At 54.4% G+C, this 17,152-nt stretch overlaps 2 protein-coding genes across 3 annotated transcripts in view; one reads left to right on the top strand and one right to left on the bottom strand.

Moving 5' to 3' along the window:
- Nucleotides 1-8,196: 8,196 nt before the first annotated feature.
- Nucleotides 8,197-14,334, bottom strand: YIPF6 (Yip1 domain family member 6). The gene is made up of 7 exons (XM_054076030.1): nucleotides 14,210-14,334; nucleotides 13,323-13,451; nucleotides 12,786-12,864; nucleotides 12,340-12,382; nucleotides 11,266-11,391; nucleotides 11,007-11,164; nucleotides 8,197-10,457 (listed from the first exon to the last, which is right to left on the bottom strand). Exons 1-7 carry the CDS (start codon nucleotides 14,246-14,248, stop codon nucleotides 10,339-10,341), a joined length of 693 nt encoding a protein of 230 aa, XP_053932005.1. The 5' UTR covers nucleotides 14,249-14,334; the 3' UTR covers nucleotides 8,197-10,338.
- A 465-nt stretch (nucleotides 14,335-14,799) lies between these two features.
- The window catches only part of OPHN1 (oligophrenin 1), a 57,570-nt gene continuing 55,217 nt past the window's right edge, over nucleotides 14,800-17,152 (top strand). For both annotated transcript variants that reach the window (XM_054076076.1, XM_054076075.1), the window contains exon 1: nucleotides 14,800-15,006. In XM_054076076.1, the coding sequence (XP_053932051.1) occupies nucleotides 14,853-15,006 (154 nt within the window). In that variant the 5' untranslated portion in view covers nucleotides 14,800-14,852. The remainder of the gene's footprint in view (nucleotides 15,007-17,152) is intronic.

Here is a 17,152-nt window from a genome sequence, read left to right as displayed (position 1 = left end):
CAATTCAAACCCTGCACCGTTACTCAGTTGGTTGCGAACAGGCTTGGACGGCGATTGAAATTCCCTGAAGACTGCTTCTAGTCAGCTCCAGGCTTTCCTTCCTGCCTCAAACCGAGCAGTGCTCTGTTCCCAGGCAGTGGGAAGCAATGAGAGAAAAGAAATCCCCCCAGAGCAGAAGAAACGGGAGTTGCGCTGTTAAAGACACATGTAGGGCGTTGGAGAGCCAAGCCCCAGATGGTTTAGGTTTTCATTCCGGCCCCTGCTCCTCTCAGAGGACTCTCAATGCTCTCCCCTCCGAGAGACAAGCTGTACCCACATGGTCACATTGCCATCCCTGGATGACCCTGCCACAACCTCCTGCGAGCTGCGGTGCAGCCAACAACACCGCAGAGCAGCGGGCACCGCTTGGCGAGCCTGTGAGTCCAGCAGGGAGAAAACAGAGGGAAAACCACCCCCCAGTCATTCACCCCAGCTCTATTCACAGCTCCTTCCGCAAACATTTGTGCAAGCCAAGCATTTGTTCCCAAGAAGGACCAAAATAAAAGGCAATGCCACCAACTTCTGTGCAAACCATCCGGGGCACAGGCCCCCGGGCTGGAGACCTCCTTGCAGGCACATAAGAAAACCCCAGTGATTTATTATTTCAGAATATGCTATTATTTCAGAATAAGCAACAGCAAGAGGTCAGCGTGGGCAGATGAGGACGGGGTGCTGGCCCCCCCGAAGCAGGACTGGCATCTCAGTAAACCACTCCTGCCCATCTTGGGGCCACCTCCACTGCTTTTCCTTGCACAGCACCAGTGCCCGTCAGAGTTAACTGGGCTTTGTGCATGCAGGGCACCCAGACAGCCCGGAGATGCCAGCGGAGGGAAGACTGTGAGGGAGAGGAATGGAGGAGTAAGCAAAGCCCTGGCAGAGGACATCCCACGGTGTGTGGCAGCTCCTCCTGGCCACAGCCACCACCACCACTGAGCCGAAGGGGACTGCTCAGATCCGAAATCTCCATTATAGGGGTTACAGTGCCAGCCTCGCTGGTGGCCTCTGCGGTCACGGCTCCTGGGAAGCAGGAGCAGGGTGATGAGGCAAGGACAGGAGCACAGCAGACCATGGTGCAGCAGAGCTGGAGAAGCTGCACCCACCTGGAGAAGACGACGTTGGTCACTCAGAGCAGACCTGACCCACACCCAGACCTCCTCTCCGTGACGGCACCAGCGCAGCCCCAGCGGCAGCATGCGGGCGGCGACAGTCCCAGCGCCAGCTCCAGCTGCCTCCTTCCATCTCCCCCTTGCTCATTCCTCAGCAGCATTTTGGCACAGCTCCTGGGCTTGGCACCGGCTGCAGATCCTCCGTTGTGTCCCCTGCGTTACTGGGACACTGCAGCAGGGCTGGGGACACCAAGACTCCACCTAAGAATTGTGTGCCAGCTTCTTCTCTCCTCCTTTAAATGATAACAAAATAGCCTCACTTCCATGGAACACTTGTCCAGGGTCACAATTCCCAGCAAGCCTTTTACCCATAGGAGGGTACACAAAGGAGTTAAAGCCAGATGCTGCTGCCTGAGTCAGTCACTCTTGAAACTCACTCACTGCTGCCTCAAGGGCCACGGATTTCATTCAGATAACTTTCAAACTCTTCCCTGTGGTGGGCAAAGGCAGCTGGGATGAGTGCCCATTTCCACACGTCCCCTTCCAGCTCACAAGGGACGGTCACCGCCGCAGAGCTGCCGAACGGCACCGCCACCCTGGGATCCTGCCAAGGGTGCTCCCTGCCATCAACACTCTGGGGAAGCTCCTCAACCCTTCTTCCAGGCTTTCCCCTCGGAGCAGGCAGAGCCCCAGAGCCCTGGGCCATGGGAGCACCTCGCTGCTTGCCAAACGTGCTGCCAGGGTGGCAGCGGCACACGCGTGGGCACAGGCTGGCGCACACTCAGAGCTTTGCCCTCAGCACAGTTGTGGTGCAGAAGACACCCCCCACCAGGGGCTCGTCCCCCCGCACCACGCTTTGCTTCAGGGGAAGGATGGGCAATCGCCCCTTCCAGCCAGCACAGCAGCACACAGACATCCACAAGGCAATCACGACAGACCGACAGAGACAGTTCTGTCCTGCCACAACCAGGACAGCCCTAGCGGAAAGGGGGGCAGCCCCATAGCTTTAACCATAATGCCACTGCCAGAGAAAAGACTGCCAGCACTTCATTTCCTGCTCACTCTGGCAGTGTTAAGTCCTTCTGCCTCTTCCTCCAAAAGCAAAAAAAAAAAACCAAGTTAGCACAAATAGAAGAAAGCTGTCTCCTTCCCAGGGTCTGGGAGACAAACCACAGAGGCTTCTGCATACTTATGCAGCTTCTTCCTCTCCAGTCATCCCAAAAGCATTCCAGTAATTTGAAATCTAGAATCTTTCTTCAGCATTCCAGGATACCACCCTTGGTAAGAACAGGTCCTGGGGACCAAATCCCCCACAAAGCAGCTGAAGCCTGGATATCCCAACATGGGTGTTTCTGCCGGGTGATGCCAGGATCCAGACTCTGCTGCTGCATTTGGCTCTTCCCAACACCTCTAATGTACCTGCTCCGCAGACAGCTACGAGAGAAACAAAAATGATTTCTAGTGATTCTCTGTCTCCCTATCACCTTCAGACTTATGCAAGAACCCATTCTAAACGCAAGCTACTTCTGAAAGGCTGATTCTAAAGAGAACTCCGCACCGCGCAGTCTCCCTCAGAGCTTCCCATGAGATGAACGCCAGCCCTGCCCAGTCTTGGACGGGCACTGGGACACTCCCCACCCAGACCCGGCACTGCAGCAAACAGCTCGCTTCCTCCATAGGCCATGGGACAGGGCTGCTATTTTGGAGGACAGATACAGCCTCTTCTCACAGCAGATCATCCCCCAGAGGATCGGCTGCTGGCAGGAGCTATTCCTGTCCCATTGATGAGCCATTCCTGCCCCGGCTGTTGCTCTACAGCACCCAGCATGGTGTTCACAACACCTCAGGGCTGGCAGCCTACCGGCAGCATCCTTGCCAGCAAGAGAAGGCACTGTTGCTGCTGGTGCCACTCCTAAGGGCCGGGAGGGAGAAAACGTGGGGTGTCTGAGGAGGCGTGAGGGGGTCAAGCTGCTCCTGGCCCCCAGCAGCCCCAGTGAGCCATCAGCATGCAGTGATTTTCCACTTGCTGCTCCGCACAGGCTTTTCCTGAGGTCAGGATAGGAACAGGCGCTGCAGGGCAGGCGTTTGCACTATGAGCATTGCAGGAACAGTAACCCCTTTCTTTAGGAACGCTGAACTGCTGAGCGGGTGCTGGCAGGACAGGGCTGGCAGCACAGGGCTGGGGCGGTGACACCACTCGGGAGTGGGGAGGAGAAGGTGTAAAACTTGCTGACAGGGCAGACGTCACCCAGGAGGCTGCGGAGACCCTGCCTCACCAAGGATGGGGCTGAGCCCCTCCCATGCTGAACCAGACCTCCCATGCCCCGAGGTGAGGGTTTCGGCTGTGATGCCATGCCCAGTATAGACCCCAGCGCTGGGATCCAGCCAAGAGGACCCAGGGCTCTCCCGGGCTTGGTGCCTGCAATTGGAGGGGCACCAGGGACCACAATGGCTGGACCACAAGAAGCCTACTGAGATACCTGAATGTTGAAGAGCAGTAGAAGGCATTCCCCAGTTTCCCACTGTTGCACAGACATCCCAAGCCACCGGTGAGGCAGCGAGCTCCCTGCCTGACACTGCTTTTTCCCTTGAAAACCTCCTCGTTATAAACAATCGTCACATGTGTGCTCACCTCCAACAGTGCACTCGAGAGCTGGAGAAAACTGCTAAGATCCGGATGCTTTGTTTTTAACAGATGAGAATCTAAACTGTTTGGTTTTGATTCTGAAAACAAACTATCCAAACAGAAGCCCTGTCATTCCTTGGAAGAGGTACCTAATTTTGTTGTGCACAAAGGTCTCCTGGCCCACAGACGTCGCCCCACGTCCTGCTGGCAGTGGCCCCAGCCCAGCCAGGCTGGGAACCATAGCTCTGTACCACTCTGCCCCGCTCACCAGAGAGCAGCGCCCTGGCAGAGAGCGCACAACACCAGGAGCAATGCCATGGCATGAGCAGCAAGGAATGGTTTTGATTGATGCAGTCACACAGCCTGTCTGGGGAACGTCACTGTGGTGGACAACCACCAGAAACACACCAAGCCAGGGTGCTGTGGGCCATCCTGGCTCCATCCCTCCTCTCCTGCCTTTTTCCTCCTCCTCCATCTGTGCCAGTAGATGCTGTCCACAGGGACACTTGGTGTCAGCCGTTACATTATCCTTTCCAAAGGCACTGGTGCAGCACATGAGCTCAGGGCACTCACCACCATGCGGCTCTCGCTCTGCGTTTGACACCTATGGATCCAAGCCCACAACCCCGCAATGCCCAGGGCTTTCCACCAGAACGGGGGCACAACAGTATGTCTGGGAAGTCTACAAAGATTCCCACACAAGGTGGAAGTCCAGCAAAAATCTACTACCAATACATAGTTTTCATGCAGGTGTTGTGAAGATAAAGGGTATAAATGCAGCCCGCACTGTGTAAGAATGGCATAAGCAAGACACTCCCAAGGCAGCTTTCCCTTCCCGACAGGAACACATGGAGCTCTAGAGCCCGGCTGGGACACTAATCCTCTGCTCCCAAAGGCAGACGCCAGACAGGCACAAGGAATCGCGAGCATCTCTTATTATTAGCAAGGGCAGGGAGGCTCCTGCGGCAGATGTCTCGGAGAAGCCGAGGGCTGCACTAGAGCAGCCCACAAGGAGCCCGCAGCACAGCCGGGCTCTGGGACGGGTCGGGGGGGGCAGATCTTCTTTGCCAGGCAGCCCCCCATGCCCACAGGGCACAAGGGGACCAGCACACGCTTGCACACACAGACACATGGCCAGCAGCTGGCTGGGGGCATGGGACATGCTGCTGCTGGTGCCTGGCTACTGAGGGCATGGGACACCCTCCTGCCTCCCACAGCCAACATGCACAGCAGCTACCAACGGTAATCACAGGCAGCAGAAACATGTCTTGCTCAGGCTTGCACAATTAAATGCCATTTTATAAACAAGCTTTGACCTCCTCATATGTGTTCCACATAGTTCCAGTGACAGCTGGTGTCTGGGGAAGATCCCAGCCCTAATTCTGGCCGAGGTTTGGGATTAATTAACACGACAGAGGAATCTGTCAGGGGCAGTGCTCGGCTCCCTGAGAGCAGGGCAGGTCTTCACAAGTCTAACCCCGTACGATGAATTCACAGCCAGCCTCCTCTCGCTTCCATAGGGTAGGACCATCCACATACCAAGTTTTCCACATCAGAATTCAGAGACAAACCCTGTCCATCACAGATTCTCCTCCAGAGCACAGTACCAGAGACACAGCAACTCTGCTCGTGGGATGCCAGTCCCTGGACACAGCACTGTTCCTTCCACCAGGTGCAGAGCCAGCAGGGAAATTCCCTGGTGGGTGCAAGCATCAGCATGTGCACTCCCGGAGCAGGCAGGAGCACAAAGATAACAGGACCCAAGGGTTTCTGCCAGCCCACCTATGCGCAGAGGCCAGGAACGCTCTTGGGTTGTCCACAAGAGCCCAGCTTTGCTACAGGGGCTGAGGCCAAACCCCATCAGAGCTGGGCCACTCTTGCAGGCACCCCAAGAGCAGAGCACACCAAAGCTGGGAGGACCCAGGGCAGAGACAGCCAGGTCCATCAGGCGTGGGCGGGTGGCAGGGACATGGCAAAGGCACGGGATGGCTGCACAGCACTCTTCCTGTGCAGGAGCATCGCAGAAGACATTTAAATCAAACCAGCATTGGGCACTGCTCCTCCTGGCCCCCTTTCAGACAAAAGCACAGCCACAACAACATCCTTTGTTTAGGCCATCGACTGCATGAACACGTAGAGATGCCTCGTGCTCAGGGAAAGTAGGTGCCCATCCTGCACCCATGGGCACTGTGGCTCCAGGGAGTTCCCGGAGCTGGTTGGGATCCATGCACGCTGCTGCCAACCTACAGGGAGGCCAGGAAAACTCTGAGGCAGCTTCAACACTTAATGCAAACTGTCCTACACAGAAGGGCATTCTGATTTAGCAGCAAATTCTTTTCTTCCCCCGCCCTGTGGCCACAGGGGCTGCCAGGCTCGTCCTGGCCAGAGCGACCTGCCCTCGGCCGCCGGGCTGAGCAACAGCAAGGGGCTCTGCTTCCCCGCTCCAAAGTAAGTCAAGAGCTACAAGAGGAAAAGCAGGAGATCTTATTGGGACCCCAACAGACTGAAGCAATACACAAGGAGCACAAATATGACAGGCAAGGCAGCCCCAGTGTTTGCCCCTGGACGAGGCAACGGCAGAGCCACGCAGCAACCCTCGTGTCTGTCAGCACGAGCAGCCGGTGCAGCAGAGCTCCCTGCCACGCCAACCCACCCGTGGCATTGCCTTACCTGCTCTGCTCGGCGCTATGTGCGGTCTGGCTCCCCTTGCCGCCTGCAGAGAGGCTGTCCCACCGCGCTCCCAGGGCAGAGAGCACCCCAGGGAGCACAACTCTGTGCACACGCACTCCCGACAGCCTCACCTCGGCACTGAGCACAGACGGCGTAAAGGGTTAGCAGTTTTCAAGCTGACTTCCAGCTCCTGCAGTTGTTTCATCTGTCCTGTCAGGAAAGGCAAAGGTCAGGACTTGAGGGTTCGCTGTGCCAGCAGCCAGTGGGTTCACCGGGTGAGGTACTCCTCGATTCCATGGGGAACACCCTTCCCTTTGCTGTTCCCTGCCCCATCCTCGTGCCCTAACACACAGCCCAGCAAATGGCCTTAAAAGATTCGCCTTGGCAGAAAGAATTGCTGAATTCAAGCTTTACTCAACTGAAGTGCAGTTACTGCCTGCCCAGTTGCATCCAGAAACAGCTGCTTTTAGGTCAAAGAGCTTCATTTCTAGCGCCAGCTCCCCACAGCGTGCAGGAAGGCCAGACCCGCTCTCCTGGAGGGCATCCCAGGGGCTCAGAGCTCTCAGCACCAGCACCTGCCAAGGACAGAGCCGTGCTCCTGCCTGGAAGCGGGCAGCAGCTCTTCACCTGCCTCCAGGCACAGAGGACACATGGACCCCCAGCACCAAGAGGGAGAATTTCAGCCGTGCCGGCTCCTGGCAGCCATAGAACCTGAGGATCCTGGTCTGTTTCCTATGTCAGGGCTTGGAGCGCAGCCCTTCAGGTCAGCCCAGGCTGTGAGCTGGCCCTGTGCGAGAGCCACGGCTCATCTCCAGGGGGAGAACACCACAAACCCCACCACTTTCATCTCTGGGCTGTGAATGTGTAGTTTGGAACACTGGGATGCATCAGTTGCAGGGGCACAGGCAGGTCAGGCACAACAGGACGAGTCTCTTCGCGCGGCAGAAACTCCCCTCCCGAGGCTGCCTGCAAGCTCTTGTCCATGAGAAAATGGGCTACTCATCCTAGGATGAATGGGAGAAGGCAAGGGGAGTTAAAGAGAGAAGCCAGGCTCTAGGGGACTGCAAGGTCGTGCCGCCCTCTTGTGAGCACCAGAACATTTGGTCTCTGGCTGAAGAGCTGAGGGCCCTCCAGCACGTTCTTCGGGTTACCCACCTGCGCGCATCCAGGGAAGCACACGCTCCGTAACTGGCTGGATGGGATGAGGAGCAGTCAACGAACCGGTGCTCTCATGCAACAGAATCAAAGAAAGGTTCAGGTTGGAAGGGACCTCAAAGCCCATCCAGTTCCACCCCCTGCCATGGGCAGGGACACCTCCCACTGGATCAGGGGGGTTCAAAGCCCCATCCAACCTGGCCTTGAACACCTCCAAGTATCAACCAGAACTCCTGCCCAGGGACACTGATGTCTGTTGCTTCCTGCTAGAGGAACCACAGATGATCTGGTTCCCAGGGAACAAATAGCATCTTTAGAGATACAAGAGAGATTGGATGGCTTTAGAGGATGATGGGTTCCGTATTAAAGAGGAATTGCTATGAGTCCAAAACCAACCCAAAAGGTTCACTGTATAACAGAACATTCCTGCCCATTCCATTAGGTTAAGAAAACCCTTCGACTGAAAACTTGGGTGAGCAGCTGGAAAGTAAACCCAGTGAGTATAAAAATGTTCTCTTGTGTAAGCCAAAAGCAGGGATACAACAAACCGTCACGAGGCCCAGGTCTCAGTCAAATCAAGCAAGGAAGAAGCTGGGATTTTAATTACTCTTAAAAATCATTGTCCTCCTTTTCAATAGACACTGACTCAATTAGAAGTTACTTCAGTTACCTTTCAGATACATCAGTTTAAGTCTCAAGGCACTGCAGGGACAGAATCCCAATGATTTATCTAAAAGTGTGGTTAAGTTCTTGTGCTGCAGCAGCAAAAGATCTGACTCGAATCCCACTGGATCCTTCAACAGCTTTACTGTCACCTTCCCTTGGATATTCCTTCTCAGCCTCACAAAGTCAAACCAATGTTTTAATGCATGGAAACTGCACACGTAAAAGACAAATCACATTGCATAGCATTAATAATTTAATGGAAGTTTAAGAATTCCCTGTTTCCATGTATACCCACGCCTACGAACCACCGCAGCTCCTCTCGCAACCCCTTGGAGCAGCCACAGCTGTGGTTGTACGGGTGGCAGCTGGAACTGCCGTCAGCCGCAGACACACGCCGCTAACAACTGCTCTGTGGTAAAGCCGGGTCCCCACAGACAGCAGTGGATTTTTCCTTCCCTCTTCTCCTCCTTCCATGCTCCCAGAAACATACTTTTAATCTGCAAAGTATCTACTTAGAAATGTGCTCTCCAGCCATCCCATACTGTGTATAGCAGAATCTGCCCTTTATACAAAAATCAGGGATACTCATACCTCAGCAGGCCCTGCATGTGCCAGCACCAGATCTGCCCCCATTGCCATAGCAAAAAGGAAGCACTTACAGGAAAAGCGACATTTTACCAGCACTTTTTCACCCCCAGATGTTTCAACACTCTCCCCTCATATTGCTGACTGGAAACAACAGGCAACATAAATAATTCCTGTCCAGTTTCCAAGAGTCCATTCCCCAGGTCCCAATGCCCCACTGAGCTGTAAGTGGCGTGGTTACACAGCCGGGCACAGCACACAAATGCACCCACAGGACACAAGAGAACCATCCTCCCCTTTACAAAAGGTATTAAACAAAACCCACCCTATAGAGAAGTCCCTCCCATCTCAGTGCGTGCACAAAGGAACCACATGCACATGTGTACACGCGCAGGGTGAAGCGCTTGACATGTAAACAACCACATGGAATCACACACAAGCAGCTAGAACCAGAATCCACATCCGACTTCACCGCAGCTGCAACCTTCATCACGTCGTCGTTTCCCTCCTCCAACCCGCTTTAAAACTTCAGGACCCACATCCTGGTGTGGCACATTTGCACCCAAACACCTTGGGTATCAAATCCTCCACATACTTCACACGAACTTTGCCTTTAGTAGACACACACTTTACTGTCCAGAACATTTGCCATTCTCAACATGCAGTGACAGCCAAGTCCCGGCTGCAAACCAGTTGGGCCTGTTTCACCAGGACTTTTAACTCCCTGCTCCAGGTCACACAAGAAGGTCTGCAACTTCCCAGTGCAAACACACACCCTCACATCAGATCCACGGGTCCGTCAGTAATTGCAGTGTTGAAGGGGTTCAGCTGAAACACTTTTTCCTGATGCATGAAGGGATGACACAAACACACAACACGAGAACATGAGGAAAGGCAGTTCCCTTCCCACAGCTCTAACAAACTGCAGTGCAGAGCCAGGTCACTTTTTGCTGAAATCTGTTTTTAAAGTGAGAGCTCACAGTCCTACAATGCCCTTTACACACATTTCAGCACTCCAAGTAAACAAAAAGGGAGTCAAACGCATTTTGTCCCCACCCCACACATAACAGCAAAGTAGTTCTGTTATTTCGTAAGGCATATTCATCATCAGTGAGAATCCAAGCGCAAGCAAGAATTCTGCCACGTTGTGCGATCCTACAACTCCATCTTCATCCACCCAACATCTTGGAACTCCAGGATCTCCCGCTCTGCTCCTCGGGCAGACCAATCCCTGTCACAGTGGGCATTTCTTATCCAACATAACTGAAGGGCAGAGCTAAGTAAACACCCCCTCAGCAGCTGGCCCTCTGTGTCTTTCAAAAAGAGTGACACACAAACGACCAGGTTTGCAGTTCTCTGGCTTTATCCCCTCTCCTGCCTTTTTACAGTATCTCTATATATAAATTAGAAAGAGATAAAGCCAGCAATTAACTGCAGCACTCGTGAAAAAGCTTCAGTCCATGTGAGAGTCTCTTCCCTCCTGCCTGGCAATCACTGTGGTGTGAAGGTGAGGATCATCCAGCTGATGACAAAGTAGAAGAGGGAGATGGGGTAGACGACAAGGGCCTTGCGGTTTGGGGGCTGACTGTCCGCCAGGAACGCTGTAGATGCTGGTGAAAGAGAAAAACACTTGAGATATGAGCAGCACCATACTGGAAGTCTCAGAACCATTGCAGACAGCAACCACTTCAAACTAGGGGCTGCATTATAATTGTGTTGAAAGAGAAACAGAGCAACCATTGCTCAGTACCAACGGCCTACAGTCACCAATCATACCCAAAGATCAATACTGATAAACATTCTGTAAGTAGGGCCAGACTTACAGCTTAAGAACAGGAGAAACAATGCAAACAAATGTGCAGAAAACCAGCATTTCCTAGCAGCATTTGTAACACCCAGTAGTCTCACATGGGTTTAATGTTCAATGATCACCCTCCCGCTGAAGGCAGCTTGCACATCCACGACAATCCACAGGAGTAAAGGTACCTCTGCCAACACAAGGACTGGAAGAATCCTTCTACAAAACTTCAGCAGCCTTGGAAATGCCTTAAGCTCCAACATCCACCAATTTTACCCAATGGAACGCAGGCAGATCCGCCTCTGTGAACATCACCTTGCTCGGTGCACACCACAGTATTACAATGCCAAAAGGAACTCACCTAACGTCGACCAGCCAAACATCGCAGCCACTACAATGAGGCGTATGATGAAGCTGACAGTGCCAGAACCCGCCAGCAGCACCAGCCTGCACACTAGCATTGCCATGGTCAGCGGCAGGACGCAGTAACCCAGGACGCACAGGCTCTGGAAAAATGATCTGGAAAGGAGAGACAGAAATGGGAAAACATGCAGTCAAAGCAGTACAGAGACTCCGCACAAGGGACCACTTTAAATGCTGCTAAATAAAGCAGCACTCACATCGTTCCCCCAAGCAGCTTGGAGTTTAGCGTGATGACAACTGCACCGAACCAGATGATGACAAAGACCTCGGCAAACTGGGGCCCTCCATCATCTTTGCTGTCTGCTGACCCACCCTGGAGCATCCTGTGGGAGGCAAGAGAGAAAGGGAGCACTTGCAATCAGTGAACGGGATTCTCTAGACCTGGAAGAGATGACAGGAGTCCGAAACACCAGTCCTCAACTCAGATGCCAACTGATCATTTTTCATCTGTTTTCTTATTTTTAGTTGTATCCTTGGCTTTGTACAGGAAAGGAAAACAACTGAGGGCATTTCAGCTCATTTGTTTACTTGTTTTGAGGCGTGTTTAAACATATGGAGCCACAGACAAGAGGCTAGGGTAAAAATGGGAGTACCAAAATTCTGGTAGCCTCTCAAAGCAGGCAGCATGCTGCACAATAAAAAATACAAGCCTCACAAAAAGCTTATAATAAATACAGGATCCAAGCAGCACAAGCCTAGAGAAGTGGGCATGCACAGATTTGAGTATTTTGGTTACACCATCTACTTCTGCTAAAGCTGAACAGTTTCTGCACACAAAGTGTGCAAGCATGCCTCAGCCGATGGATCTGAGCAACTTTTCTATCCAACTCTAGGCAGATCTGTGCTCCAAGGGAGCACCAGGGACTCCCAGAGCCACCACCACCTCCCACCTGTAAACGAGTACCACAGCCTCCCTTTCAATTGCTCCTCTGGGATGCCTGGCATGGACAAAGGTTGGGGTCCAAGTCAGCCACACATGTTGGAGTCACAGACACGTGGATCAGGACACCTTTCAGTGAGAGCATCCCAGAGTCAGGGCATGAGGATGGGTTCGCCCTGAAATCCTAAGGTCAAAAATGGGAGGCCCTAAGAGGCTTCCAACCGTGACAAACACACTTTGTAAGGAAATCTGAGTGGCCAGTGTTTGCAAAAGACCAGGGGAGGATCAGATGGACTTCATCTCAACATCAGGATCGGAAATTCTTAATCTCTCATTTCTCCAATGGAAAACACAACATTAACCCCCACGGCTGGCCACTGTAAGTACTCACAGTGCAAGTGAGACACAAAGCACCAACGGGCCCCAGAGATCCCCTGCAGGCAAAGGGAAAAATTACATAAATACCATGGAATAGTGCTCTGCTTCATTCTCCTGGGAGTAACAAAGCACCTTTTCCCAATCCCAGTGTATCATTTTCCACATCACACTCCTTCGTAATTTACTTATTTAGCATTCTGTACCATATTCTATGAAATAATCTATTCCAACTCTACCAACGCTAAAGCTACGGCTCTGCACTTGCTGGCACACATTCCGCTTCTAACGAGCTCAGGTAACGTTCCGACTTTTCATGTTTCCTACCCAGCATTCTACAACAACAGACAGAATGCGGAACAGATACTTCCAAATCCCTGTCCCACTGAACTCTCCCTTTTCCCACGTAGGTAAAGTCTGTCGGCAAACATGATCTGGAGAGTTTGATAATCTCATACGCACAGTCTCTGAGGAGCGCGCTGCTCTTCTTTGGGTACATGACATGGACAAATTTCTTCCCAACAGCCTTCAGATCTCTCAGCTGTAATAAAGAAGAAACACTGTAATTTATCCCATCACAAAAGCCACAAAATCAAAGTAGACAACAGAAGCAAAGCAGCATCAGTGGTAAAGCAGAAGATCCAAGCCCAAACGTTTCTGTAGCATCCTCTGCAAGAAACAGCGCCTGCTTCTTCTACCTTCCTCAGCAATCCCAGTGTTTTATCCTTTAACAACACTCAATCAGAACAACAACCTTTCTAGAGAAAGAAAATCAATGCAAAATGCTATTGGTCATGAGACTTTTCACCCAAGCTCCATCTCCTTGCAAAGATTTTGAGAGCACAGGGAAACTTTGGGGCCATAATTGAGATTTTTTTAAATTAATTTTATGTGCTTACTTCTAAACAAGATCCAGAACCTACAGTGAAGTGCAAGTGAAGCAGAGCTGCACAAAGATGTGTAACTGCTGGCAGAACACGTGTTTTGCCACAGACTCACAATAGTGTCCCTGACGGGCTCATCCAGCGTGGAGTAGTCGTCATCAGGAGAACGAGATCCAACAGGAACAGTAATCTCCCCTTCCACTGGGATGTCCTCAGATATCGACACATCTGCAAGCCCTGCAAACTAAATGGGTTTTGAAACCTTTAAAAAGAACAAATGCAAACCAGCTCACACTCACTTCAGATGCTTTCCAGCTGGGTTTAGGATGAAAACAACTGTTTAGAACCCAGATACAACACTTAAGTAACTGGCATTAAGAGAACCCAGTTGTCATCTGCCCTACTTAAACAGACCACGGTCCAGAAAATAGAGAAGTATGCGCATGCAAAACACTTCTGTTTACTTCAGTGACTCCCTGTAACCTGCTTTCTGTCCCCCATTTAGACAGCCATAACTAACGGAACGGAGAGCTTATTTGTGTTTCTAAGGATCGTTGCGCCCAGCCGCCGTGGAGCGGCGCTCCATCATGGGCTGCACGGGGAAAACAGCTCCCAAGAAACCGCACCTGCAGCCCGAGCACAGCCCAGTACAGCTGAGCGCCCGGCGCTAAAAAACCCAGCTGCCCTCGCCGCGGCGGTAAGCGGCAGCAAGGCCGGGGGCGGAGCACAGCTCCACCAGGGACAACTCGGGGCAAGCAGCGGAGCGGGAGAGGCCGCGGCCCAACAGCTCCAGGCCCCTGCCATGTATTGATCCTGGCCCTACCCTGTCCCCGTTACTGGTCCCCCGGCTCCCCTGCTCCTGCACAGCCCCTGCCCGCCGCGTCCCAGCGGAGCGGAGCGGAGCGGAGCGGGGCCCGGCCCGGCCCTACCCTGCCCTACCCTACCCTACCGAGGGAGGGAGGGAGAAGCAGCCCCTCACCCAGGAGCCCTCCGCCCGCTTACCACGGCCCCGGCACTGCCGCTCCCCTCTGCCGCCGCCATCTTGGCTGCCCGGGCGACGTGGAGGCCGCGCTGACGTCATCACCGCCCGCCGCGTAGGTATTGCGTCAGGTGTTACGGAGGGCGTCCCTGGCAACGAGGGAGGGGCTTGGTATTGCCAAGCGGGCAGGGGGCGGGGCCGTGCTGGGAGGAGGCGGTGACGGTGGTGAACGGCGGGTGGGGCCGGGGGTGGGCCTGGCAGGGAGGGGCGGGGCGGCGGGCGTGTCCGATGAGATGGTGGGCGGGGGCTGTATGGGCGGAGCCAACAATGCGATGAGCGTGACGTACTGAATGTGGGCGTGGCCGATGCGGAGGTGGACGTGGAAATTGGGCGTGGATTGGATGAATGTGGGCTTGGCCTGTGGGGAGGGACGGGGCTGCAGGCGGGGCGCGGGCGGGGCCGTGGGCGGGGCCGTGGGCGGTCTATGGGCGGGGTGTTCAGGCGCAGGGTGGGGCTGTGGGCGCGGCTGAACTCGCGGGGCGGGGCCGTGGGTGGGGTGTGCTTGCGGGGGGCGGGTCTCGGCGCGGGTGTCGGCGCGGGGCGGGGCCGGTCGCCGTTCGGCGCGGCGCTCGGGCGGGGGAGCCGGGGGCGGGCGGCAGCGGAGCCATGGGGCACCCGCCGCTGGAGTTCAGTGACTGCTACCTGGACAGCCCCGATTTCCGCGAGCGCCTCAAGTGCTACGAGCAGGAGCTGGAGCGCACCAACAAATTCATCAAGGAGGTGATCAAGGACGGCAACGCGCTCATCGCCGCCATCCGCGGTGAGCGGGGCGCGGGCGGGGTGGGACCGAGCCCGGAGCATCACCGGCGGCTGGGACCGCCCGCAGCCCCGAGCGACACGGGCAGCCTCCCCCGAGCCCCGTGCCCTGTGCCTCCCTCCTGGGGACCCCTCCATTCCCCCGTAGCCCCTGTTGCGATCCCACTCCATCCCCCCGTGCCCCATACCCCTCTTCTGAGGTTCCCTCCATCCCCCTGGACCGTCCTCTTGGGGTCCCCTCCATCCCCCGTGCCCCATACTCCCCTCCTGGAGTCCCCTTTATCCCCCCCGTTCCCCGTACCCCCTCCTGGGGTCCCCTCCATCCCCCATATGCCCCATACCCTCTCTTGGGGGTCCCCTCCATCCCCCCGCACCCCCTTCCTGGGGTCTCCTTCATCCCCCCATACGCCCCTCCTGGGGGTCCCCTCCATCCCCCCATGCCCTGTACCCCCCCGGGGGCAGCCCTCATCGCAGCATCATGTCGGGGTGGGCTGGCAGGCGACGGGCAGCAGACTGCCTCCCACTGTGCCAAGGTGTCCATGCAGAGCTGGCACCACCTTCGTTTAAGGAGAATAATCTCATATTTGGGGAAGGCAGTCTATTGTTTGCCCCCTCGCCCCGTGACAGGGCAGCACAGTGCCCTCGACCCCCTCCCTCCAGCCCGGGGGCTGCAGCGCAGCGGCTGCGGGTGCTGCGCTTGCGTCGGGCCAACGAGAGGCAAATAACAAACCAGCGGGGCAGGATCCTATCGTACGCTCTCTTTTTTGCCAGCTGGTTGGGTTTCAGTCCGTGTCAATAGCTTTAGCTGCTGCCCTTTTGTTCAGAATAATTCCGAGCTTCCTCGTTATCAAGGCCGTGGCTGGAATAGCCGGTGTGTGCCCATCTGGAAAACAGCAAGGACAAAAGCTGGTGTGACTGACACAGCAGACATCACAGGGCTCTGAGACGCTGAAGTGGGCTACAAAATACCCAAATCTCTGCTCAGTCCTGGGGAAAGAAAACAACAAAATGAAAACCAAAGAGATTTTAAGAATTGTTGATTTAAATACTATGCTTTTTCTTTGTTGCTCTGATCAAATCCATTTCCCTTTTTTGTGTTCCTAAGCCATAACGCTGTGCTCGGAGCAGGGACAGGAGGGGATTTTGCTGGGTCAGCAGACGAGTCCCAGTGAGACTGGGAAGGAGGAAGGGGCAAAGGAGGAAGCTGAGTGCACCCTGAGAGCCCAGATAACCCCCAGAACTGAGGAAGCCTTAAATCCCTTCCCTTGAGGGCGGTGGGGGTGGGTTTGTGCTGTTTTCTTTTTTAAGATTGTGGCTGGAGCAGCGGGCAGGGCTGAGCAGCGGCTGGGAAGGCTGTGGGGCTGATTTTCACCCGGGCTTCCACCAGCTCACAGGGGTTTGCCCATTCCCGTTAACTAATGCGTTGCATCAAAAAATTCTGGGCCTTCCTCTGAATCCTGTCCAGGTGGGACTGTGAGTAGGAATTCAGGGCTACTCACTGTGCGTTGCCTAACCACCTTGGGCTGATGGCTGGCCAGTCCCACTTCCCAGCCGGAGAAAGCAATGGCCAACAATCTGCTTCTGAGCCAGAGAAAGCGATAGCCAACGATCTGCTTCCCAGCCAGACAAAGCAATGGCCAACAAGTGCTCCAGTGCTTCGCGGCTGGAGAAAACAATGGCCAACAATCCACTTCCCAGACAGAGAAATCGATGGCAAACAATTCACAGTTGGAGACAGCAGTGGCTGGCAATTCAGTTCTGCCCCTTAGCAGTGCGGTGGTCTGGCCCTGTCCTTCAGCAGCTTGGGAAGCAAAGGTGATGATGATGATCTCACCAGGAGAGAGAGTGAGATTTCTTTATCAGGGGTAGAGGGTTAATTATGCTGATTGTTCTGACTGGACCTGTCTTCTGTCCAGAGGCCCTGTCCTCCGCCCTTCCGATGGGTGAGGCTCCCTCTTGGTTACACCTTTGGCCAAGCTGTTCCAAGGCATTGACTCCCTGCACTGCATACAGCCTGCTGGTGGCTTTACAGATCTGTATTGCATGCTGTTTGCTGATCAATTAAAATAAACTCTGATGTCAGATCTAGAGCCGGTTGGTCCCCTCTTCTGCTCACACTTGCAGCCGTGTCCAACATCTGCTGTCTCCAG

The sequence above is a fragment of the Cuculus canorus genome, chromosome 10 (assembly GCF_017976375.1).
Source record: "Cuculus canorus isolate bCucCan1 chromosome 10, bCucCan1.pri, whole genome shotgun sequence".
In the NCBI taxonomy this organism is placed as follows: Eukaryota; Metazoa; Chordata; class Aves; order Cuculiformes; family Cuculidae; genus Cuculus; species Cuculus canorus.
The sequence above is the reverse complement of the archived record's forward strand: the minus strand, read 5'-3'. Positions and strand labels throughout refer to the sequence as shown.